The following is a 26,470-nucleotide window of genomic DNA, read 5'->3' on the forward strand; positions in this document are numbered from 1 at the left end:
CTTGCTGTGTTCTGCTGCTGCTGCCCTGAAACCTGAGGAACACCCATACAGTATCTGGCAGAGTAGGAAGGAATGTCCTGAGCAATGCCTAAGAGTAATATCTCTGCTGATTTGCCAGGACTCCCAGTGCTTCTGGTCATTAATCTTTCTCAGCCGAAAACAGATGGGGCTATTAGGCAGGCTGGAGTAATGGGGGAAACTGGCAAGACAGAGAAGGAAATGCATTATCTTTTGGGTAGAACTGCACATAAAAATGAGAACATTAAAAATGTATTTTTCATACTTAATTGGACGATGTATGATTACACCTACTAGAAAATAATGTGCAATGTGCTTTGTGCAGGGCATTTATAAAACTGCTCAGCTGTGCTAGGGCCTTATTTTCCCCTGTGGAGAGAAACAGCAGCTACGATTCTGACGAGGTTTTTGTGCTTTTCCCTCTAACACAGGGTTTACTCTGCTGCAACAGCTACTGCAAATAACACTACAAAGTGCCTCTGCTTGTTGCAGTAAAAGGAAAATGCAGCTTACGATTTACCAACAAAACACATGAAGCCAACCAGGTAAAAAATCAGTACTTCAGGAGTAATGGGAGCGTATGTCATATTCAGTCTAAGGCGATGGAACTGCAGGTACAGCTGCTAATTCCTTTATGCCATGGAGTCCAAGATGATGATTACAAACAGAAAAATAACAGCAAATTGTGAAGTGGGACCAGACTGTGCACATAGGAAACTAGCAAGGCTAGAAGGAACTACTAGGAAAAAAAAAACCTGACAGATACTAAGAACTACCCAGGATAAACAAAGACATTTTCTAGGTCTGCCAGGTAGGCAAATGGTAGATGATCCTTAGCTAGAAAATGATAGGATGGAAACTATAGCCAAACTTTTGAAGGTGTGTATATATATATATATACATATGTGTGTGTGTGTATATCTTTCTATTACGAAAATAGGGAAAAATCATGGAAACATATCAGAAGCTTATGACAAGGTATTAAGTAAGTGTTTTGCCCAAAACTTGAACTTGCAGAGCCTGTTACATCATAGGGAGAAGCATGAAAACAAAAATAGGAGGACTAGGTGCCAGGCAGCAGGTTATTATTTGGAATAATAATTACGTCTGAAATGTGGTGGGATGTCAGAAGGTGCTGAAAAATACATAGTTCAGGCTTTGGGACTTGAAAAGTTTGCAATGACTCTTAAATGTCAATGTTTTGTAGTGGAGAGGGAAAAGGGAGACACAGAACAAAATGTGTCAAGATAAGAGCCCAATTTTTGTAATATTTTATTTCTAATCCCCTGATTAAGAAAAGGTGAGCATTTAGAAAGGTTAAAGAGAAAAATATCCTCAAAACCTAGTAGGGTGATATTCAATGTAAATTTAAAAACAAAAACCTCTTTTTCTTTTTAAAGAATCAGTGGTTCTAAATAAAAGGAATAGAAAAACTGAGATCCTCAGGTTAAAACAGAATGGGCTGATTCATAGCCGTGGAGTATGGTACCCCTTGGATGAATGGAAGACAAAGACAAGGAAATGTTGCTATGACTAAATGGGAAATTTTGTAAGTTATTCAGGCCAAATAGGAAACCTTCAGAGAATGGAAATAAAACTGTGTAAAGCTGGAAGGAAAGTATGTAATAGTTAAGATGGAGTTTGAGGACGCTAAGAGGGAATCTGAAGAGTAAACAGTAGGAAGTTAAAAGTGAAAATGAACATTTGCTCAGTACACCAAAAGCAGAAAGTGGAGATAACCGGCAGGCCACCCCAAACAAGTAGAAGAAACAATTAAAGACAGTAAGGACATTGCCAAGAATCTAAATGATTTATTTGCATCAGTCTTCACCGAGAGGGTGCTGGAGTGGTATCTAAATGAGAGACTCACACTTTCCAAATATCAAAGATAAGGAGAGGTCATAGATTGAAGACTCAAGAGAGAAGTTGGTGGAACAAATCAATAAATCAAAGGCAATAAGTCACCAAGTTTATCTGCTATTTCTGGAAGATTTCAGGAGGAAATTGAGAATTAAGTAACAAAGTTCCTAGCAAATACTTACTACAGCAGAGGACTGGAAGACAGTCAGTGTTATAACTGAGTCAGGGATTTTTTTTGTTGTCGGTGGTGGATTTTTTCACGGTGTTGGAGGAGCCCTGGCAGTTACAGACAGATATGTAATCCTAACTTGCTATCAGGTAAATTGTTTGAAATGTGCTAAAAACCCCCAAGCCCCACACCTCTCGAATTATGAAGCACAGAGACAAACACGACATGACAGATACAAGTCAGTACAGTGTCTATAAGGACCAAAAAAGGGACTCTGTGTACCTACTACCAATCTCTGAGCTGGTTACACCAGCCAGCACACCTAAGCCTACCCAGGAGGTCCCAAGACTCACTGTACAGTCAGGCAAGTAGCAAATTATTACCTCCCTGCTTCCCCATCCTCATCACGTGACCACTGAGAAGAGAATCATGAGGAGAATGCTGATAATGGTACAGCCAAATAATGTACGGGTTATGCTGCTGTAGGGCAATCCAGCCCATCCTTGGGCAACGCTGTTAAGCCAAGGGGAAATGTACATCTGGAAATGAAAATCTTTAATACATATGGAGCATAATGGTGGCCACACTGAAGTTCTGACTGGAGATTTTATGTAGGTACGATGAGTGTCAGCCTCTCTTAGGTCAGCTTTTGGGATCTTTCTGCACACTAATTAATCAACAGTCTCTGTGCTGCAGGGTTCTTCTCATTCTCAATCAGCACAGTGACCTGTGCCTTTAATGGTAATACAGGACCTGGGGAGTTAAGACTTTGATGTTTTTAAAAGAATGTATCTTAGCCAGAACTGAGCACTAATTTCACTTCTTCCCAGCTCTCTCCAGCTTTTTATGTAAATCTTTACATAAAGCCATTAAGAAGAAAAAAAAAAGCTCTTTGGAAAATTATGCAGTGATATATTCTTATGCAGCCAACACTCCCAGGGGAAAAAGTGAAAACTACACACAGCCTCCCGCCCCTTTTTATTTCTTGTCAAAGATATTGCCTTTTTTGGCTTTTCTTATATATACACAGAATGATGAACTGATATTTGTAGTTTAAATGTCTGGTTTAACTGCGTGGTTTCTACCGTAACAGAAAGCTCTCACAAAATGTCAGGTTAGAAATAAAACCAAGCTCTAGAGGGATGAGGTGGGGAGGAAAGTAGAAGGTCCAGTGGCTGAAAAACAAAATGGAAAAACGTGAGCAGAACACAATGTAGATCCATTTCCCAGCTCAGGCAGTGGTATTGGTACATGGGGTTGCTTGGGGTTTGGGGTAGGGAGACAGACACATTTCTCACTGAGTTGTTTCTGCTTTCTCTATTAACATTGCAACAGAAATTACAAATAGCCCTGCAAGGGGTAGTGCACCTCATCTCTTCCTCCCATGTAAACACAACATTAATATTGAAGATAAAGAAAATGGCAAAAAGTCCAGTGTCTTGTTTTCTGCATTTTGCTTGTTAGGTTCCTGTTCACCCTCCAGCGAACTCCTGTGTGTACCGATGCTGTGAACTTGACCAGTCCACGTTCAAGCAAACACTCACTCAGATTCCCAACATATTCTTTTCTCCCCGTCCAATGGGGAGTTTATTCCTAACAGTTCTGCTCCTTTTAATTATAAACTCCTTTAACGAAGTAGTTCTGAGACCTTGCAGCAGGCAGCAGGAGAGCACCAAGGACGCTAGTTGCCTTTTTACTAGTTTATATTCCCTGTTCAGCAAAGAAGTCCACTTAAAGCCTAAGGCCCAGTGCCTTCACGGATGGGCAGCACTGAAATGAGCCTACAAATCAGTATTCCCCTGGTACAATGTGCCTTATAGGTAAAATCCAATTCTTGCCTAAAAAAGATAAAGAGTTAGAGCTGGGCCCTTTATCTTATGAGACACATGTGAACAAGTTGCTCTGATGAAAACAGACCTTAAACCGACAAGTTTTGTTCACTTTCTGGCAGAGCTACTGATCTTCTTCACTGGACCACCAAACTGAAGATGGCAAAGAAACACAAGGGAGATATTTCCTTGGCAAGGAAAGGAGCAGCATTTAGGAGTGGGGCAAAGGCAGGATGGGATATAGGGGATTTTCCTGATAAAACAATTAATTTGAGAATAAAAGACCAACCGATATCATGTATACAACTGAATCAGTAACACACCTTCTCAGGAGTGCAGTATTGTATAAGCGTCCCCTGTGTTTTCAAGGCTAATTCAGACCTTTGGCTCATCCTGCATTAACAAGGTCATCCATGTTAACAGGGCCCCTGTGAAAGTTCACAGGTGAAAGTTCCCTTTTAGAGTAGTGCAGATTTGAAATTCACAGGACAGCGACCCGAAGATCTTCCTTTACAGATAAAAAGCATGTCAAATTATTAAATAGCAACATGAAATCCTATATTCTGAAGGTCTGTCTGTGCTCTGCAGTCAAGAGAGCGGAGTGCAATCCCAGCCCCTGCCCAGTCCCCACCTTTGGTGGCTTGGAGGGCGCCCGGCCGGCCCCACTCGCAAACACCTCACGAATGCTAAAGCTGACAGCCCTGGGGTAGTCAGGGAAGGGATGAATGAGCATAGTCCGAAGACATGTCACTTCAAATTTCTACTGTTAGAACTGCCAAGTATGATATAAAACCAGAAAGTATTTCTCAGTTTGGAGTTTGAAGACCGGGCCCCAGACGCTGAGCGGCTCTTGCCTCGGTGTCCCTGTTGGCCACACACGGGCTCCATGGTGCTAACTGTTGTTCTCGGCCGTGAGATATTTGAGGGCTGCGAAGCCGTAGTGGCGCGACATGTCCTGCTGGAACTCCTCCTTGAGCGTCTTGAGACAGATGCGGTATTGCTTGTTGGAGCGGAACTTGGTGATGTCGAAGCTGGGCGCGTGCGGCATGTGGATCATGTAGGCGTTGGGCAGCACCGTGAACTCGTACTCCTGCGGGACAAAGACAGGGCTGTGAGGCGGATCCCAGCCCTCCTGCACCTCCACAGTCAAACGTGCTCCACCATGTAACAGCACAGTTTGTGTCTCAGGAACAACAAACCCATCAGGGATCTCAAATAAGCTGCCTTTTTCTTTCAAGCAGCTTTTTCTTGGTTTTGTGAAAGATCTACTTTCTCTTTTTGAAAAATCATAGAATTGTTTGGGTTGGAAGGCACCTTTAAAGATAATCTAGACCAACCTCCCTGCAACGAGCAGGGACATCTTCAACTAGATCAAGTTGTCAGATCCCTATCCAACCTCACCTTGCATGTTTCCAGGGATGGGGCATCCACCACCCCTCTGGATAACTCCCCCAGTGTTTTACTATCCTCATGGTAAAAAAACCCAACCGTTTTAAAATATTTTACTTCACATAAGCCAAATAATGGGGAAATGGTACCAAAGGCACGCCTGAAGCCATGTCTGCCACACAGATTCTTCAGCAGTGTGCTTGCAACAACACAGCTGTGACTACACAGCATAAGTCTCAAGTGTCCATGCAAAAACACGGCTTTGCCCCTACAAATTATCTTGCTTGGGATCCTGGAATAAGCCACATTTACAAAGGCAAAACTGCACGGCATATGTTGCTTTACCTATTGACTAATATACTTACAGAGAGAAAACTGTCCAAAACTATTTATAAACCTGAAATAAGGGGAGAATATGATATCATTTATAGGCGATGTGTGAAAATGAAGCTGCTAATTCCATATGCTTTGAGATGGTTTTACGCAAATTAAGATCTCCTTCACGAAGTTTGAGATACTGTGCTAACTCTCCTCCTCCTGTAAAACCACTTCACTAATTCTGTTTGTATCTGACCAAGTTCTTTGACAATTTTTTTTGTTAAAAAAATGATGGTTACTTGAAGTCTCAATTATTCCTGTTAGATTCTTTCAATTTTTATAGGTAAGTGTATGATCATTAGAGCAAAGCCAGAAAAATCCTGATTCTTATTACAAGCTGAAAGTTCATTAGTGTAGGATATGCAACAAGCAGGTATCTTCTGCAAGGAACTGGGTAAGGAATGTGAACCTCATTATTCTGTAGCCAAGCATTCCTTTTTTCATATGGAATTTCAAAAAACCTGAGTTGTATTGGATGCAAATTACAAAGAAACTTTGAAGCCTCCACAGGAAAATTTCCTATTTTCTCACACAGTTTCTGTCTACAGCTGCTGCTGGATTGACTCATTAACCCTCTCTACATAAGACACTGGTCAGGGAAGGAACAGCCACAGAGCATGCTGGCGTTACAGGAAGAGGTGCCTAACTTCCCCTGGTTTGCCAGGTCCTGTCACTTGTAGATTTAGGAGTCTGTGCAGAGACAGAGTATCTGCAGCAGAGGCAGAATACTTCTAAATATTTCAGTAGGGAAAGAGATTTATGGGAAAAAACACACTTGTGTTTGTGCTGGTAAACCTGAGTGTTTCACCTGCAAGTCTTTTTTTACCTAACCACCTGTGATGAAGCCAAAGGAGACTGAAAGCTGCTGGGTTACAATGCTACCAGAAAACAAATATTTGAGCTATAGAGCCAAAAATGAAGCCAATTAGGATGGACAAGAAATGAACAGGGGCAATGTGGATCCATTTTGCAACTCAGGCAGCGGTACTGGTGAGCCCAAAGTATAGTTCAGGCTGCAGTGCCTTCCCAGAGACACCCATGAAGCAGCAGCATGTGCTGGATAGCTGAGTGCAGATGCAGCTCCTTCCTCCTTATGAGTGCCTGTTCCCTGACAGTGCTAAAGTGGTAAATCTTTGTGCCAATTTACAGTGTTGTCATACATGGGAAGGGGGTCCTCTGAGCTTCTGTCTGGAGTGAAAAATGTACAGCAAGAGGAAAATGGTCTGATGCTCACAGGCAGAATTTGTTTAGCTGGAAGATGCTTAGGACTAATGGGGAACCAAATGCAAAAACAAAGGCTGGCACCATGGAGTGAGGAGAGCTATAAACTACAAACTACAGAAAATGTCTCCAAGAGACCTTAAAACTACGGGCTGGAGCTGCAGAGGAAGATGCATCCTCCTCATACAATCTTTTCTTTGTTCTCTGTTTGCATCTCAAGTCTGTAATATTGCAGGTCAGGGAATGCCTACACTCTGCAGCACAAACTGTAGAGCACAGCAGCATTCCCATCCCTCTGAACGGCCTTCAGGCACAAAAAGCCTTAAAAAAAATTGTGATTCTGCCGCTAGTAATCCCCTTTGAAATATACTGGGCTAGGGTCCTGGAAAATGGGATGCTCATGGTCTAGTTCCATAGTCACTGGAAAAGTAGGGAAAGGTTTCCTAATGACCTCTCCCTATGACATGGAAACCTTTGTTGAGAAGGCAATGCACCTCTGTTCCCATCTGCTGCATGACCAATTCTTTAGATGGAGACTGGCATTATCTGTGTATTTGTACAGCATCCAGCTCAGCGGACGCCCGCATGCTCCCAGCACCACAGTGACGATTATCTCCATGCCATGTCCTGCTCTGAGGGACAGTAGTGGCACAGCTCTTGGAAAGGGGTCTGCAACAGACCTCTCGACAGACTCTGCAGTTGTGAGGAGCAGTGAAATAACTGAGAAGCTGCTCTGCCTGCTGGTAATGAAGCCAGCCCAGCAGCTGGCAGCAACCTGATCTGTGCACACCCCAAAGCACAGGAATGCCACAGGGGAAGTAGCTGTGCCATCCCATGTCTCCTCCAGGCTCATTTTGTGGGAGAACCTGCCAATATCCATGCTGCTACAGAGGAAAATGAAACTTCTTTTGAATGTGATAATGTATTCAAGGCTGGAAGAGCAAGAAAAACAATTTTCTAGAGTTAATTCCAACCTAATGGTCATTTAAAATAATTGTGCTATGATCAACTTTGAAAAATGTTTCCATTTCCCATGTGTGAATCTCTGTGCTGGGCAGATACCTCTGAACAGAAGAGTTAAATCCTGAGTGCTACATAAGAGCTGCCACTGGGAACATAAGCCTTGTTACCCATATTAACAAATAATAAACCATTATCCTGGCACTCTCCACAACTGATGGTTAATTGATTAGTGCTTGGAAAATGCACTGGAAAATTACAGTGCTATAACAGAGCACCGGATTATTAACATTAATATAAGGGATAATTTTTTTCTAGTCTGTAATAATTTTTTCTCAACACAAGTAGGTACAAATTCGTTGGGAATGCCCTTGGCAAACACAGGGCAAACAGTGGCTGCCAGCCCAAGGTGACCATGTGGTTTTGTAAGCAGAGTCAGAAAATATTCCTCCCATAAATGCCTGCACACAAATACACTGTAGGCCACACCCCAGAGACACAATCTCCCACTAACTTGCTCCCAGCCTTGCGCTGCTGTGTTTCACATAAGCTGGTAAGACTTGAGCAGAGAAGGATCCGCTGTGTTCTGGATTCACAGCAGAAGCTATCACAGGAGGATACAGATCATCAAAACCTATTTTTCTGGTTAGCATGATATGCTACTAGTTCAAACACTGGGTTTGAAACCAAACTGAAAAAAACTACAACAAACCCAAACTAAAAAGAAATGCCATGACCCAGACCTTGCTGATTAGGACAGTGGGTAGCTCCCCATCCAAGAACAGCAGGGCGATGCAAATCCTGCCATTTCAGTGAGCAGCAGCATTGGGCTCCCATGGAGCCATAGTCACTGCCAGCCTCAAAGATCTAGCTTGGCAGGAGGGACCTTGGCAACTCTGAGAGCTCTGGTGCCAGTCTGGGACTCCTGAGCTTTCTCTGCATCCTTATTCTCATAAATTCTGCCCAGCAGCTTCATCCCAAGTCACAGATCCAAGAAGCAGGTAGCCCAAGGTTCAAGTACCTGGATCATTTAGGGTCTGCTCCACAGCCCCAGACTTTGGAAATGTAAAGACTTTGGCTTTGTAGAAATGTGCTGTAAATCCCAGCCAGAAATTAAAGATGCTTGCCTTGAATTCAACTCAAGATTGGTTTTCAAATTCTAAATTAGCATTCGGGACTCATAAACCTCTATTTAACTGAAAAAAATCCAGCAAGGTCTACATGTTCCCTAATAAGTGATGGGATTGGCAACAACTGCTGCAGTGCTCTGGTCAGGAGGTGAGCAGTACAGGGTTGTGCCTCTGCGAAACAATGAATTTCTTAGAACTGACAAATAAATTAACTCAGACTTGGGTTCTTCATTTAATACTTGACAAGCATTCAACTGAGTGTTCCCAACTGAAGAAGCACTCATTAAGGAGCTCAGCAAGGCCAGATGAACACTCTGGTGATACAAAGCACGACACCTTCCTACAGGACACAGATCTCGTAACAACCCTGCTGCAGAGCCCTGGGTGAAATACTCGCGTGTCATCTCCTCACCTGTGCATCCAGTTCCATGATGTGAGCTACTTTGTTCCAGCCAAATCCAACAAAGCGCCTGTCATACTCCGGGCAGTCCTTCCTCACGACGACGTATGGCTCAAAGTCTGCTTCCCACTCCACGCGGTAGGGGGTGGTGGCTGTTCGCCACTTGGCAAAATTTGTTGGCGCGTGCCCTTTCGTCCAGACGTGGTACCTGAAACAGATATAAACGGCAGGGATGTGGGGAGGCAATTAGATAGAAAACATCCTGGTGAGGCAACAAAATATTACCTGCTAGATGAAATGCTCAAAAATAAGGACATGAGGTTACAGCTCACATCATCATTTTCAGGATGATGCCTGCCGTTGGAGGCAATTTCTAGAACTATTTCCAGCACGCCTCCCAGAGCTCAATGCTTAAACACATCTAGTTGGTGAAGGATAGTGTGAAGACAGTACCTCATGCTAATGTGAGAAACAATTACACAGTACCCTGTCAGTTCATCTTGCACTGCAAGTGCTGTGTCTTATTCCTAGCAACCAAGCAGCTGCATCGGTTGGTGCTCTAAAATTGGTGTGGAAATCTGCAGCTCAGACAAGGTCCTTAAAATTAGCTATTTCCCCACCATGGTGATATTCACGATCTGTTTTATAGGCAATTTTATAATTTGCATGAGAGACACCTGCAGCTCTGGATAGATGTTCCATTTTATTAATTACAGTTATTACTATGGCAGGAACCAAGATGCATAATTACCTTAATAAGTACAATATTACATAAAGGCTTTCTGCTATAAGTTCTACATTGTGGGAAGTACTCCTGTGATCCTCAGAAACATAATCAATTTGATTTACAGAAAAAGATCCTTTTATATTTTGTTAATCTTGTTTAGGTCACAGCAGGTCTCTTCCTAGCACAGCTTGAATGCACCCCATTAGTGCCAGGGTCAATGACTCTCTTGCCCACTTATTTTACCACTTCTCCAAAAATCAATGAGACAAGCTCTTTCTGCAGATTCACAGATTAATTAACGAACCAAAGGCATAGCAGGTATCTGTATTACAACGCTGAGATAGATATGCAGCAGAAGGGACAAAACCAATGTCCTGCCAATTTGTAAAGTAAGGTACATTGAATTCAGAGGGATGACTCACATGCTGAAAGTGAAGGGATTTGAGCATCAAATATTGCAAAATTACAACATGACGTAATGTTTCCATCCCAGAAATTCTCATAACATTCTAAGCCACCGCTAAAAACAGGAATATAAAATCATAGCCTAGGAGTTTTCATTTGGACGTATTTGTATGGCTTGTAACAGGAGAATCAGAGGTGTTCAGCTTTCCTGACTCCCTGTTCAGGGCAGTGCAGGAAGACTGAATTATTAGGATGGCACTAGGGTCACAAGTAACGTACGGTCCTTTGTATGCTGCACTTCAAAACTGTAAACAGGTTGCATCACTTTCAGGTATCTCGCCTGGGGACCAGGAAAAACAAAACCCTTCTGTATTAAAAAAACTGGCAGTGAAATAATTCTCCAGAGATTATTAGAAAGCAGTGCCAGATTCACAAAGATGCTTATAATCCTTAATGCCCTTTGGAATCATCACCAAAAAATCTATCCCTATTCTTGGCCTCTTTTGGAGATGAGTGGCTAACCTACCCAGTCACTAGTGTGCAGCTATCTATGCTGGAAAAAAAAACTCCAGCAGTCACAATACGGGGTTTAAAATTATATAGGATTGTGGAGGGTGCTGTATCTTCTAAAATCCTACCTCCGGCATTTTGAAATTAATTATGCTAATAATAATAATGACTGCTAAACACTTATGAAGTGATTTGTATCTTCAAAGCCCCATACAAACTTTGGTAAATTGAGAGATTCCTGCAGAGAAACAGCCAAATGCTGCTGTTATTTTAGTAACACTCTCCCACTGATTTAAACAGGGGTAACAGGATACTAACCATAAAAAGAATTCAATTTCTTTCCACCCTTTTTGGAGATAGCAGTGTAAGCACCTATAGCAGCTCAAGTATAACCTCTGTGAGTCAAGAGAGCAAACTAGCAAGGAAAAATAAGTAATTGGGAAGAGACAATTAAGGGAAAATATGGAACTGGGATTGCAGGGACAAAACAAAGCGGAAAGGAAGGAGTAGACTTGATTGTACAAAACTGAGTAACAAGAGATTATTTACTTGCCTCTTCAGAGTGATTGATGTGAGTGGAAGGAAAGAGAAAGGCAAAAGGACGGCTACGGTCTGGACAAAGAGGTAAATGAGTACAGGATGCTCAAATGAGGTGTGCACACAGTAGTGACAGAAGAGTAATTAGACTGAAAACAAGACTTGTGCGAGGATTATCGGATTACATACATATCTGTACATACAGTATATATGGGTTCATACACAGATTATCTGCTGGAACTAGGTCTTGGTCAATGGCTAATTACACAAACTGTACTGCAAAGAAAGATAAGCAGGCACCACTACGGTGCCTCCACTATGGACATGGAGGTCCATAGAGAGGAAGCTCCCATTAAAGGATGAGTCGTTTCCAACAGACTTTACTATCGGTGATGCAGTTGTGAGAAGAGGCTCACTGTGTATACTGGTCTTCCATCTCACAGGACAAATGAATAAATGTAATTTTCTGCTCAGGCCCTTTTCACTCAAGACATAAATACACACTGAATTTTAAGGCCACACTCAATCTGACTGAGTCCCTGGAGAACTTTGCGAAAATTGTGAACAACATGTTTTTCACTACACTGGCTATTTTGACAAATCCAAACCAAGTAATTCAATCTCCCTAAAATCACAACGAGTTTCTTTCCCACGGTTCATGGAAAACAACTGGAACACACCACATGCCTTCCTCCTCCACTTTGGATCCAATGTTTCATTTTACTTGTGTTACTGATCGCTTTTATTTTAAATAAAATGTCAAAACTATAGCAAACTTTGCTAAAGCTAGCAAAATGAAGTAGTTATTCTTCTCAGAGTGTTCTTCCTCCTGGCCTTGTCCCCCTAAGCTTCCTGCTTCAGTGAGAAAGACGATTTGGTGAAGGAAGAACTTTCCCAGTTCTGTTCTCAGATGCTTAAACATTTTGCTGGATTGTGGATGCAATCAGTTAATTACTTAATCAGTTGTTGCTTTTTATGTTTTCTCAATATGATGATGCGGTTTCTCCTGTGCCTGGATGTGTGTGGGCAATACATTTGTGGCTCATCAGCTCTTACCCAGGCCCTGAGCAGGCACATCCTCAGCAGCACACACCCAGCCACCAGCTGCCAAGGGAGCCAGCGAGCCGGCACAGAGCCCCCGCTGTGGCGGAGGGTTTCACACAGCACACCTTGCCAGCCACAGATGCTCACTTGTCTTCTCTTTTCTTCTGCTGGTGACTGAGGGATGTAATTGAGAGCCGTTGTGTACTTCTTAGCTGCCCAGAGGTAGAAAAGGTCACCATTTCGAAAAGAGGTGACAAAAGCAATTTCAGTGAGGGAAAGATTGGAATCTATGGTGTGGTGTGAGGGAGTGGGATGCTGCAGGCACTCTCAGCAATCACTGTCACAGCAGTCCTCCCCAGCTCACTCCCACCTGCTCAGCGTCAAATTGCAGCGTTATTAAAGCACCTTGAAGGTGCAAGTGGAAATTCTCAGCCCAGATCGCAGCTGCTTTGTGGCTGTTGATAGATTTGAGCAACGAAATGAGCCAAAACAAACAAATTGTAAAATGTATCCTACATTAATACGTACACCACTTACAGACTGCATGTCCTTCAATTCTTATTTAACCTTGCTTTGGAAAAACTCCCACTGATGTTGAAGACATTTTTGCCTGAGTGAGACTTGAGAAAGGATTTGCAAATCCAGCTGTGTACATAACACACCAACATGCTGTATAGCTTGAAGATGAAATCTGGAGTGGAAGGCCACCACTGTGCAGCTGAATACTGGTGGAATGCAACATCTGAAAATCCTGAGGGTGTCATTTTCCACCAGAAGGACTTGTTCTCTAAACTATGGGAGAGACAACTATTTTCTACCAACAGATGTCTTGTTAATTTTTATGTCTTTTGACTGTTAAAGAATGATGGCAGAGGGAAAGGTGCTTGCTCTATCAGTATCCTCAAGTAATTTTCCAGAGGCATGCCTCTCTCCGTCGCCTCAAGTTTCTATTTAAGGCAGTCACTGGCAGAATTCTGACACTGGTCAGAATTATGTTTTCCAGACTCAGTCATGTCTGCTATGACATGTGCATGCAACCATATGAGGGAAGGGTGGCTGCTGCAACAAGAGAGATGTGTAATATAGGGAATGGGAAAAGTGTGAGGAAAGCTCTAAAGTAAGAGAAGGATGGGAGAGGTATGATATTGAGCTCCTCCAGCCATGGATAATGCCTAGCTTTTTCATGGCTTTTATCTCTAGATCTCAAAATACCACAAAAAGGAGAGGTGAACATTGTTACCTGTATTTCAGAGATGGAGAACAGAGATGTAAGAAAGCAAAGTGATTCGTGTAGCACCTCTCAGCAGGGCAGCAGTGGAGCTGAGAAGAGAACGCAGGTCTCCTAAGCCCCCTCTCTGTGCAACATCATAAGGCCATATTGTACTCTTCCCATCACTGAGATGCTTTACAAATGTCTGCTAATCAGACCTTACCACACATACCCAAGAGATGGCTAACCCCTGGTAGCTGCATTTTAAAACTGAAGAGTCTGGCAGGTAATAGAAGTGACTTGTTCACAGCCACAAAAGGAGTCTGCTTCAGAGAGGAGCTCCAAATTTAGGTGTTCTCTGCTTCTTAGCCTCTAGTCAGAGTACTCTCTTACCTCTGCATGGAGGAACTCTAGGTATTTAAGCAGCTGTTTCACACTTTAAAAGAGCGTAAGACAAGCCTGCATTTGTTTTTCCAGTAAGGAAGAGAACCAATGAGCAGAGATACATTGCTTTTAGTCACATAAGAAGACACAGCTACCCAGACAGTATTTGGCAGCCAAAAAGTAAATTACACGCACTTGAGTGTAACGGTCATGCTGATTTTGAAGCGCAATAAAAAAATGATGAAAATAAAACAAATTTGATTTAACAAGTGAAGTCCTTCAGTAGAGGACTGTAATATGAGATAAAATGCTGAGCTTACAGACAGAATATATCCATGTGATTCTGTTCACTGCCTCTCTATGAAAAGGGAAAAAAATTCCAATAAGTTTCTTAATGCAGCTGACAGTGAGAGAGAAGAACATAACAGAGATAATGACCACAGGTTCAAGAGTACTTTCCATTACCTGAATGTAAAGAGGGTTCCCATGTCCAACATAGATAACAGCTCTGCTTTTGACTTGGGGAAGGAGAGGCGGTAGCGTAGAGTCTCAAAGGCAGGCACAATCAGAGCTTTCTTGGTGTTAGCTAGGTCTAGCTGGATGACAGACTTCCTGGCAAAGAGAAACAACAAACAAAAGCAGGAAAATTTTCAACTGAACAAATCACCGGGCTTTTCAAAATAAAGTGCAGAAAATGGGCAGTTAGATACTGCAACTATAACTATGGCCCATATCTTTTCCTACAGGTGCTTCAAATTTTCTTCTCTTTTTGGTCCGCTGCTCTAAGAGCAGGGAGAGGAACAGAATTCCTAATGGGCTTGTGTGTCTGACTGATCAATGCTGCCCTGACAGAGAGTGTTGGCAGCAGAGAAGAGCTGTACACTGGATGGACTGGGACACCTCTCTTTTTCCTTCCTTGCGCTGCAAGTTGTCCAGTGCAGAGACTGTTTCGGTGCGTGCGTGTGTGTGCACAAACGCATTTCACACAGCAGGGCTCTTTTCCAGGAAGGGGCCTTGGGACAACTGTTGCAGCAGAGGAGCAGCTCAGCAACCTCTCATCCTGCCTGCCAGAGGTGTTCAGCCTATTATTTCCTAACAAACTAAAACTCAAAGAAAAAGAAGTTACTTTTCCATCCCCCAACTGAATCTTACTATGCCTGTCATTAGAAATAACTCTGTCTCAATTTTCCTTTCATTATCTCCATATTTCATACCAGAAATATGTCTCTCTCTCCCTGTCAAAGTCAGTTCCCCTTAACAGGATTCACTGTCCTGACTTTTATGTTACTGCAACAAGCAATCAAGGACAATGTTGACAAGCAGCAAACTCTCTACAGCCTTTTAAGTTGAAGGAATTGGGATCACTGTCCTAATAACAGAAGGACCAAACAAACCATTTTTCTAGGCCCAGAATACCTAGAATTCATTTATACTGCTGTCAGAGAAAAAGAACACGAGCATGACTACTTAACGAAATCTGAATTTTAGGGAATTCATACCACCCTATAGGCCTGTTCTATAAAAAGCAATCTGTTCTCAGCTCCTTACTGCAAAGTTTGCATTGTTTTGAAGAGCCCCTGACACATTCCAGTTAACTTTTCACAACTGAAGGATTCTAACAGCATCTTATCATAATTGGTTTTGTACTTTCTTCACTAGCTTCTCCCTCACCATCACTAAAGGCCAAGATACCTGTACGTCAATAGATGACTCCTTCACAATCAGCATTTGTGACCTTCCAGAGCTGTTCAGCAGTGCCAGCAGTGCCAGTCTCTATGATGCTTTTAAATGTTCCTTCCCTTTCACACTTCTCTGAGAGCAGGGGATACTAATATAGTTTCTTTTCCAAAATCGAAGGCTTTCTGGTCTCTGTGCAATCTATCAGCCTTGAGCAGTACAGCTTTGGGGATTCAGTTCTAGGAAGAAGCAGGTAACATTTGTAGTGATGCTCATCCTTTGGGCTCTGCAAGGAAACAGCAGCTTCCATTTATGGCTGTTACTATAACTTTGTTTTATGGAGAGCTCAAAAGGCCCAGGCAAAATTCAGGGCCTTTCTGTGCTTGGCACTGTCCAAGAGTAGGAAACAATCCTGCCCACCAAAGTTTACAGTCTGAAGCTGACCAAAGCTGAAGCAGGCACAGCTATCAAGCACAAGTAGCAGCAGAAACTGTCAGACAGAGCAACCTGTGTTGAAACTAGTGTTGAACGTGACTTCTCTAAGATATGGGATATAATCATGAAAATGCTGTTGATACGAGCAATCCTTTCTGCACACTCCCTTGCTGTTCTCGTCACCTGCAAATTTCGTACAGTTGTCAATGCCTGGCAACTATTGGAAGGAATAAATGATAGTACCTTCATGAAGAAATCAAAAGGCAGAGGGAACAAACCGATAGAAGAGCTTGAAATCACTTGCACTGTCAAAGGTCAAAATGAAAAGTGAGGTAAATGAAGAGAAACAGAGACCTGGAAATCACATGCTTGAAGTGCATACAGTCAAACACAAAGTACTGGTGGGGATACTTCCAAAGTGAAATAAAGTAGCAGGATATTCTCTGCAGAAATATTTTCAAGAGACATGTGAGCATCTGAGGTGCATGTTAGTGTGGTGGGTTGACCTTGGCTGGACACCAAATGCCCACCAAGCCACTCTCAGCACTCCTTCTCTGCTGGATAGGGGGGAGAAAATAAGATGGGAAACAACTCATATGTTGCAATAGGGCAGTTTACTAAAGCAAAACTCAAAGGTTGAGTGTGCACCAACAAAGAGAAGAATAAAAGATTTTATTTTCTCCTTCCCATCAAGTGATGTCTGGCCACTTCCAGGAAAGTTGGGCTTCAGCACATGTAGTGGCTGCTCCAGAAGGCAAACATTCTAAATAACCAGTGCCCTGCCTTCCTCCTCCTTTTTTTAGCTGTTATATCTGAGCTGACATCATATGGCATGGATTTTCCCTCTACTCAGTTTGGCTCAGCTGTATTAGTTGTGCCCCCTCCCAAGATCTTGCCCACTCCCACATGGGGGGCACACTGATGGAGAGACAGCGCTGATGCTGTGCCAGCACTGCTCAGCAGCAGCCAGAACACGGGGGTGTTACCAACACCTTTCCAGCTACCAATGCAAAGCACAGCACTGTGGGGGATGCTGTGGGGAAAGGAACTCCTGCTCAGCCCCAACCAGCACAGGTGGTAAGGTCAAAGCGGAGGGGCTCTCCAAAGCAGAGCTGGGAGTTGAGACACGCTCAGACAAGAAGCCCAGCAGCACTGATCTCTGAGTAGAATCACCTGCCCTTGATGTGGACTTGGTGACATACACGACTGATGCAAAGGGAAGAAGGAATCAGTGCTGACATCTAGATGTTGAACCTGAGTGACAAAGGACAAGAGAGGCCATTTAAACTGTGATAATGGCAGGGAGGACTTGGTAGAGAAAAAAATGCCTTCCATTTTCTTCTGATAGCTTGGCTGGTGGTCTGTTCCTTGGACAAACAGCTGAAAATCTAACTTGTTCCCACAGGAAGCAAATCTACCTTTTCATTTTCTATGGGGTGACTTTTTCTCCTGTTTTGAGTGGAAGTGCTATTTGCTGGTTGACTGGTTCTGTTACACTTTAGGAATAGAAATATTTTCACTGTTGGTGTTGCCAGATATGCAGAACACAATGTAGGGAATATGTTTCTGTACTTTGCAAGCTAGCACTGGGTAAACCACGTAGCACTATCCTTATGAGGGCTGTTTTCTGGATTCAGTATCCACCTTCTTTTTCTGTCCTTTTCCCCCAAGCCCCAAAACAAGGATTTATGACTATGAAGAGCTCTCTTTGTGCTAGTGTTGTCCAGGAAACCATTTCCCAGGTACCTTTGTGTTCAGATCCGATGTGTGTCATTCTGACACACTGAAGGTTGGGTTAAATTTTAAATCTAATCAACCGTATTTTTCACAAAGCAGTGAAGAAATGAATCTTAAATCACAGGAGTCTCCTCACGGGTTGAATGAACTCCAGCATGTTGATATCAATCTTCTCATCTGCATAGTTCTTTTCAAAAATTAACACAGAATTCTCATCCTCATGGAAGTAGATACTAATATCATTCCCACTTCTGGAGGATAGAGAAGCTCTGATACAGAAAAGTCAGCAACCTAATCCTAAAGCACTGCATTCAGTAAGTAAAAGAAAAAAAAGAAGAGTCCATTAACTCAAATTTGCCTCCACCATCAGGACTCGGTAAGTGGTTGGTTGGAGGTAACAAATATGGCAATCACTGAGCTTGTGGTAAGAACTGGAGAGTTGTCAGCCCACTGTCAAATTCATTAGAATGCTCTTCTCTGCAAAAGCAATGAATTCATAGACTATAAAGGCAACCAACAAAAAAACCCCAATAGGCATAATCTGAACTATCTCCCTTGCTGACATGCTGAAAAATAAGCAGAACTACTGCACAATGTTGTAGGGGACAGGTATAAAACCTGTGGATGGAGACTGGATGCCGGGTCCCACTTCATGCTCAATGTGTCACTGGAAGCCAAGGGCACTTTTCACACAAATGTGTCAGGAAAGAACTTCAGTGCTAGCTGTGACACCTGTAGATGAGCAGCCTGTCTGGCTGTTTTATGTTAGAAGTCATTGTAGGATGACCCAAACACCTTACTTGCAGCAACTAAAAGGAGCCTTTACCTTTGGGGCAATGACAAGACAACCTTAATAACTACAGTAAACAGGAAATCTTAGCATGATACATTTCTTTCCTTTTGTACTTCACAGAAGACTAAGGCAGGACTAAAAGGATGTTTAATGCAGATAAAAACCCTGAAATGGTTTTACTTAGCAGCTGTGAAAAAGCTCAATTAATGCAAATCTAAGTGCAAAGCAACAGATAAATAAAGGGATAGGTAACCACTAGATCCATCAGCTTCTCCTTCAAAACTGTTGTAACCTTCCACGTATGACACCTCCAAAATATGTTGAAAATATTTTTCAAAATTCCTTTCTTTCTGAGAATACATTATCTGCAGAGACACAATATGTAGTATATGTAAATCAGCAAACTTTCATTGAGAGGGACTTGCCTGGCTTATCCTGTACAAAGTGATGCCTGAAATACCACACTATCTCTGTTTGTTTATGGTTGTTCTATCTGAGGAAATGAGGATGAAAATGTTTTATGTCTCTCTAACAAACAATTGCTGCCATTCAGACAGATAGCACTAATCAGCTGTTTGCAGAGGCAGTGGGAACAGTCAATGCAGAAAGACACAGGGTATCCATATTTAAAATAATCTCACCTCCCTGCTACTTTGCTTAGAAAAATCATTACTGAAAAAGCAACAAAAGCCTCTAGTCCACATGCAAAAAAAAAAAAAAAATCCAATCATTTTTTAAAGAGCTGGTAGTAGCAGATTAGCAACTTCAATATTCCCAGGCAAGAGAGACTCACAGTCAGAGCTAAGGTGGTATGGGCCTTAAAGAAGGCTGGCAGAGTGACACAAAGTCTCAGATGCAACAGCTCTCAGAGAGAATCTCTTTTTTCTCCTGAAGCATCACCAATGGTGGCAGCATGGTGCATTTAGTTCTGTAATACAATATCGCCCTATGAGAATTATTTCTGTGGTTGTAGTATCTCAAGTAAATGGTGGTACTTCATTCTGTCTTCTCTCCCTTTCATTGCTGGCTCCCATCTGTGCACTGTGAAGCAGCATGGAAGAACAAGTTCCTTTTTTAGCACTAAATGCCTGTATCAACAGCTGCCATCCTTACTGTGTCCAGCACCGATCTGAAGAAATGTACCAGTATGCAACACTGACACAGAAGAAGAGAGGAATGAAGAACAACTCTTCCTCCATGTATCTAGAGACAGCTAACGTGTGCAATGGACAGAATAATTCTGGAGTGCTCATAGCACAAGCTGAAAAGCCTTCAACAAAGTAAGAGGGAAACAAGCTGACACAGCATGCTAATACTTCAATGGTACAACTTTGAAATTCAGCATCTTGAAAGCCATAGAATGCTTTGGGTTGGAAGGCACCTCAAAAGGTCACCTAGTCCATCCTCCCTGCAGTGAGCAGGGACATCTTCAACTAGATCAGGTTGCTCAGAGCCTCATCCAGCCTGACCTTGAATGTTTGCAGGGATGGGGTACCCACCACCTGTCTGGGCAACCTATACCAGTACTTTGCCACCCTCATGGCAAAAAAATTACTCCTTGTGCATCATCTAAATCTACCCTCTTTTAGTTTAAAACCACTCCCCCTTGTCCTATCTCAACAGGTCCTGCCAAAAAAGTTCGCCCCCATCTTTTTTATAAGCCCCCTTTATGTACTGGAAAGCCATAACAAGGTCTCCCTGGAGCCTTCACTTCTCCAGGCTGAACACCCTCAACTCTCTCATCCCTTCCTCATAGGAGAGGTACTGCACCCCTCTTCATACTAAATTTGGCCCTATACACGTCTTACTGAGTTAAGCCTGAAACAAAGAAACTCCTCCATAAGTTTATGATACCAGAAGGCATATTTTCCTTTACATTCCAAAGCCCCAGGTTTATGAACTGACAGGGAACACCTACAGGCAGGCCCTCACTGGAACACTTTGATCAACTTTTACCAAATTAGAACAGAGATGAAAAGCAAAACTGGTCAGGATAAAGGAACTGACATCCTCCTGTCTGGCCACAGGGTGTCCTCCTTGCTCTATGCTTTGGCCTCAGATGACCAGCCTCTGCAGGGGAAAAAGGTCTTCATTAAAAAAAAGCCCAATTAAGGGATCAGAAGTCTGTAGTTTGCTCAGCCCAACCTGCTCACATGCAGTATGATACAATACACATTGATGTTACTCCTCCCAGTTTCCTTAGAACAATTATTTTGCCTTGACAGGCGCTGGCACTGCAGTCATATTTTTGAGCTGGTTAGACTCATCACCCTCTTTTCAAGATAAGGAACTGGTTTAAGAATGTGTCACACAGACAACAAGTTCAGTAATGCTCTGCATTTTTTTCCGTCACGGACATTAAGAACCAGAAGTGTTTAGAGAAACTGCCTGGTTCACATCTCTGCTAATGAACGATGCTCTTGGACATTTAATAATACTTAACCCAGTTCAACTTTCAAATTGGCTCTCCTGCTGCGTTGAGGGGATTATTCTAATGGCTAACGAGGCTCACATTCAGACCTGGGTTTTTTCTTTCATAACCATTTTGCTTTACTTTCCAGTTACAGTCCCTTCTTCTACTCCAAAAGCTCTTGTGCCTTGCTGGGCATTGTAACACCTCAAATATTTATAAGCTGCCATTTCCAGATCTGCTCAAACTGCTTTGTTTTGGGAGTATGTGAGAAGGGTGGGGTGTGGAGAGGCTCAAATCACAGGTGACAGTGGGAATTCCCTCACAGTCCATTACCTGAGGTACTCGTAGAGTCCATACATGGGCAGGAAGTCGATGTCAGACAGAAACATGTATGGTGTGCTGATGTGCTTCATGGCCACATTCCTGAGCAGGTTCACAGGGTAGAACTGCCCCTCCTTGTACACGATGTGGTAACCAACATTGTGGCGGCTCATCAGGACTTCTGAGCCCTGAGCGTAGCGCAGGAATTGCTGGGCTTCTGCATCGGAAAGGTACAGTGCCAGGCTGATGGGACCTTCCCAGTGCTTGCAGATGGCTTCAAGCATCTGGAGCCTGAAAGAGGAAGGGTGAGAGTAAGAAAAAGCTATTTCCCTGTCTGGGGCTCTGTGCGTGGGTTCACCTGATCAAATGCAGGTATCTTTCTCTAAGTGAGACAGATTGGGGACACTTTATATGCAGTGGAAAGCAGTAAATACTTCTACAGCATAATTCATTATTTAAGATGATAATTTGAGGCCTCCTTCTGGACAGATGGACTGCACCCTGGATATACCTATTTCACTAAAACCACTGCAGCCTAAGATGGCCCTAGATCAGATATACACATCCACAACTCAGATACCTAAAGCACCATCATTTTCTGTCTAAAGCTTTGATGCTGCAGGAAAACCCACACGGATAACAGGACTTATCTGATGGGAGCTTTGAGCAGTTGCGGGGATCTGTCCATGTGGATCTACTTACAGGACAGGAGGCTCATAAACTTCAGCAGTGTCTAGTGCCCAATTCACATTCCAGGTCAAGCTATTCCCACAAAGTAACACACTACAGTGCTCTTCAATCAGCTTGTGGAGGACAGAAGTGTACACACCCGTAGACCATTTTACCTCCTGTTTAGGAAAACCTTCCCCAAAGTTTCGCAAGGCAGCTAGTCAGATCTTAAAGGCTGTTAAAAGAGAGAGGTCAAGGGGATACTGACTTAGGTGAACATGTGCATTAACTAGAAGAAGGCTCACTGTCAGGGAAAGGGACAAAAGATGACACATCGATAGAAATGGGATTTACTGTTGGTAGGGAGTAAGGAGAGGAGGAAGGACAGATGTGGCATTGCTGTGGAATAGCAAAAGAACATTTCAGACAAAACCATCATTAAAAGTACCAAACTGTATATGTTTTAGCACTATCTCAAATTTCATTAAATCATTTTTTAACAGGTTGTATTGATGTGTATTTTTAAAAAATTCCAGCAGTTACAATGCTATTGATGAAATTGACAATGAAAGATTTCATATGCAAACATAAATCAAACCCAACCTGGTCAAAATCGTTTAAGCACTTTGGGTAATTTATTGCCTAGAGATTGAGATGTGTCACCCCAAAATACAGCAAGGACTGTTTATAAAGCCTCTTGATTTAATATGAAAGGAAATTACCTATGCAGCCTAGCCAGATACTCTATTAAAAACTGGAAGAGTAGATGATGCAAAATTATTATCTTCACTCTGTTCCAAATCCACATTACTGGATTTTTCCTATTAATATTTATACAAAACACAAGAAAAGTTTCCTGCATTATCATAATCTGAGAAAATAATTTCCCCCTCCTACTATCTCCCTAAGATTTGCAAAATAAAAGAATAATATACTCATACCAGTAAACACACAGTCTGACTTAACACTAATAGCTTTTTCCTGCGTTTCTGAATGATTGTGAATGATACCAAGATGATATAATCATTTTTTCTTAGATATGAGATATTACCTTTCTAGTCTACACTTGGTACATCATTTTCTTTTCATCTGTTTTTGAAACAAAGGCTATTATCAGCCCGAAACATACAGCTGAATTTGAAACACAAATCAATATAAAAATATCTAAAAGGCACATAAAGGGTCTACAATTTTGATTACACAAATAATAAATAGGAAAAAATACATTTTTTGCCTTTTTCCAACATAGTGGAAATCTGTTAATCAGGAGACTCCAATCTGTCAGCACTCAAATTTAGGGCATCCTTTTAAAAATGGAAAACTTACCTAGTAAAATATGCAGCAAAATTCATTTTAAGCACTCCATGCAGTGGACAAATGGCATACATAACTTATTGAAACAGCACACCTGATAATGCAAAGCTTTTCATGATAGTGAAGTGGAAACTGGGTTTTGGTGGTACAAGTTCCCAGCTGGACACCTCAGTACGCTTCAGAATACTCCATTTTACTGCATTGTTCTTATTGACAGGCCCTACTTCCATAAATTTGATACAGGGACTGCTAGCTGATCCTCCATAATCGCCTCTCTGTAGGTTGTTAAGTCCCCTTTGACCACAAAACTCAGAATTATGAGTTTCTCAGCACAACATGACTAACCTATTTTGGGTTCTTTCAGCTGTCTTGAGGAATGCGTTCTCTTAAGGACTCCAGAGAAAATAAACATACTGCTGTACTGCATAATAATGAGATAATCATTTAGTTGGTAAATTTTTTAAAGGTCTGCTCAGCTAAGTGAATTTTGCTGGAACTCAATTGTTCTGTGAGATTCTTTATTTTTATTTTTCTTCTTAAGAATACTCAAGAGATTTCAGACTCGTTCTCACTCAGATTTCAAGCAGTGTATTGCTAATCACGTCTTTCCTTTTCCCCATTCTGACCTCACATTTTTTTAACTCCTACTCTGATTTCTGAACCCCAGGTAAATATTGAGCCTTAAAAGGCTGCCTAGCCACAACACCTGCAGGAAAATCACAGTGAAGCAACCAAGCCATTATTCAAGGAAATGTCATGTCAGTGCAATAGATGACAATCACCCAATAATGAACAACACTGAATGAAGTCTGTCTCAAAGCTTCCATCTAAAGACAATAATGTTAGCCCCCAAACTGCATCCCTCTCTTCCATTCCTCAAGCCTACAGGACAGGCAAACCTAAGTCTGTCATGACAGTCGTGTCAATCTCACCTCCAACAGGGCTATGGGAGGCGCTGGGAGTTGGTTTTTTTTTGCTTTTCCTCATCTCTGATTATCATTTCAAAGAATAATTCGGGACTGTAGTGTACAGGACATTGTTTATGCACATGTCATCTTACATCTGAGACACTATTCTTAAATGTCTACAGTTGTGCAGGAGGAGTTTAATAAAACTGGCTTAAAGAAGATAGAGAAAAATAAGGTAGTAACTGAAAGATGTGAAAGAAAACAAAGCAGCTAAGCAGTTCTTAGGTATGATATTATTTATTGATTTTAGCTGAAAGAAAGTATTTCCAACCCAAATCAATAATTTATAGCAACACACCAGTGAAGTAGGGAAGATTTTTGCTGCACAGTACCAGGACGGCTGTTCTTCCTGAATAAAAATGTGTGGTTCTGTCTATCAACAAAAACATGTGCCCCAGTGAGGATCCAGAAAGGGAAACAGATGCTCAGACTTTGCATCAGTGCCAGTGAATCAGCACTGAGCCCCAGCTCATTCTTTTTAATTAAATTCTGGGGGGGAAAATATACCATGTGCACACACCGGCTTCACTAATTTACTGTGGCACTCACTCAGGGTCTGGCTTAATTTATTTCTTTAGTTTTTTACTCAAAGGTTTGTGAACACTTAAGAAATGTTTCCTCAATTAAAAATCAATAGAACAGACAATAATGTGCACAGCAAATCATAACACAATGTGCAGTGCTGAGGCACCAGTGGAACAGAACACCCCTCATTCATTTCTGTTTGTTTTGAAAACAGGCTGTAAATGTTTTGTTGATCTCAATTCCTGTAACCCTCCTGGAAAACTGCTGACCTTCTACTAGCGTAGCAGTGGTGTAATTCACATGCCGTGTCATATTCTGGATGTGCTATGCTGAAGGAAATGGTCAGTTTCTGGATAATACTCAAGGAGTTCTGTTTTGTTTTGTAACCTGCTCTGATAGCAATAACTACAAAGTTTGGACTAGATTTGAACTGAGAAGCCGGAGGAAAAAAACCAAACTGACAATTACAAAATTTCACAAAGCTGGCTGATCCAGACTGCACTTTCAAGCTTCTGAAAAATGACAAACTAATTTCAATGGTGGGAATCAGAAAGGTACAGGTGGAACTTGTCACGAAATGGATTTTTTTCCACAAATGAAATACCAGTTAAATTCCACTCCACGTCAGAACTAAAAGCTGAAATGTTCTTCTGAGAATCAACATTTGGATAAAGATGCAATGACTCTGCTCAGATGGAGATTTCTCATTTCACACTAGCACAGTAAAAAAAAAAGTATAATTTTCAACTTCCTAATTTGAAACTGGAATATTTAGTTCTGATTCTTACTGTAGGAAAAATCGCTAATTGAAATTTTCTGCAAAGAAAATGCCAATGAAAGCAAAACTAACATCCTCTAGTGCAGAAAAACACATGCAAAAACTTGGGTCAGCTACAACTGCTCGCCTAATTCTATTACAAACATCTCCTGTTTTTTCTAAGTTGCTGCAAAACTCCATGAACTAATAATGCCTGACAATCCCAACAAGCAAAAACTCCTGCAGCTCCAGCAGTCTCTACTCATGTAGAGTGTGTGCACTGTACATACAACATCCAAGTTTCTATGAAATTGCATTTTTTCTCTCTCCAAAGCATTCCATAGTTAGATTTCCCTGTAACAAAACACTGTTTCATGCTTCCAGATGAACAGGAGGTGCTCCCTACCTGTCCATGGACAGTTGTGCCACCAGTGTTACATCGGTGTTGTCAGAAGCAGGCTCGTACTCATAATGGAGAAAATACAAATGAGTGCGATGGACGGTGAAGCGTTCCCGACGGAATTCATAGCATAGGTCATCCTCGTCCAGCTCAGACAGCTGCTTCTGGAGCTGCAAGGAAAGAGGGAACATAAACACCATTTCCTTGTGAATTATTTTAGCAAATCAGAGAGAACCAGGAGGCTGGGAACTTGCAGAATGATGCAACGAGGAATGGAAGTGGAACATACA

General features: G+C 42.1%; 1 protein-coding gene across 4 annotated transcripts in view; it reads right to left on the reverse strand.

The window, feature by feature from the left end:
• Window positions 1-1,805: 1,805 nt before the first annotated feature.
• LARGE1 (LARGE xylosyl- and glucuronyltransferase 1) overlaps window positions 1,806-26,470 on the reverse strand; it is a 272,337-nt gene continuing 247,672 nt past the window's right edge. For all 4 annotated transcript variants that reach the window (XM_048300960.1, XM_048300959.1, XM_048300962.1 and 1 more), the window contains 5 exons: window positions 26,187-26,350; window positions 21,560-21,838; window positions 14,637-14,783; window positions 9,367-9,562; window positions 1,806-4,966 (listed from right to left, as the gene is read on the reverse strand). In XM_048300960.1, coding sequence (XP_048156917.1) covers window positions 4,769-4,966; window positions 9,367-9,562; window positions 14,637-14,783; window positions 21,560-21,838; window positions 26,187-26,350 — 984 coding nt within the window. In that variant the 3' untranslated portion in view covers window positions 1,806-4,768. The remainder of the gene's footprint in view (window positions 4,967-9,366; window positions 9,563-14,636; window positions 14,784-21,559; window positions 21,839-26,186; window positions 26,351-26,470) is intronic.

Source organism: Corvus hawaiiensis, chromosome 4, assembly GCF_020740725.1.
Source record: "Corvus hawaiiensis isolate bCorHaw1 chromosome 4, bCorHaw1.pri.cur, whole genome shotgun sequence".
NCBI lineage: Eukaryota > Metazoa > Chordata > Aves > Passeriformes > Corvidae > Corvus > Corvus hawaiiensis.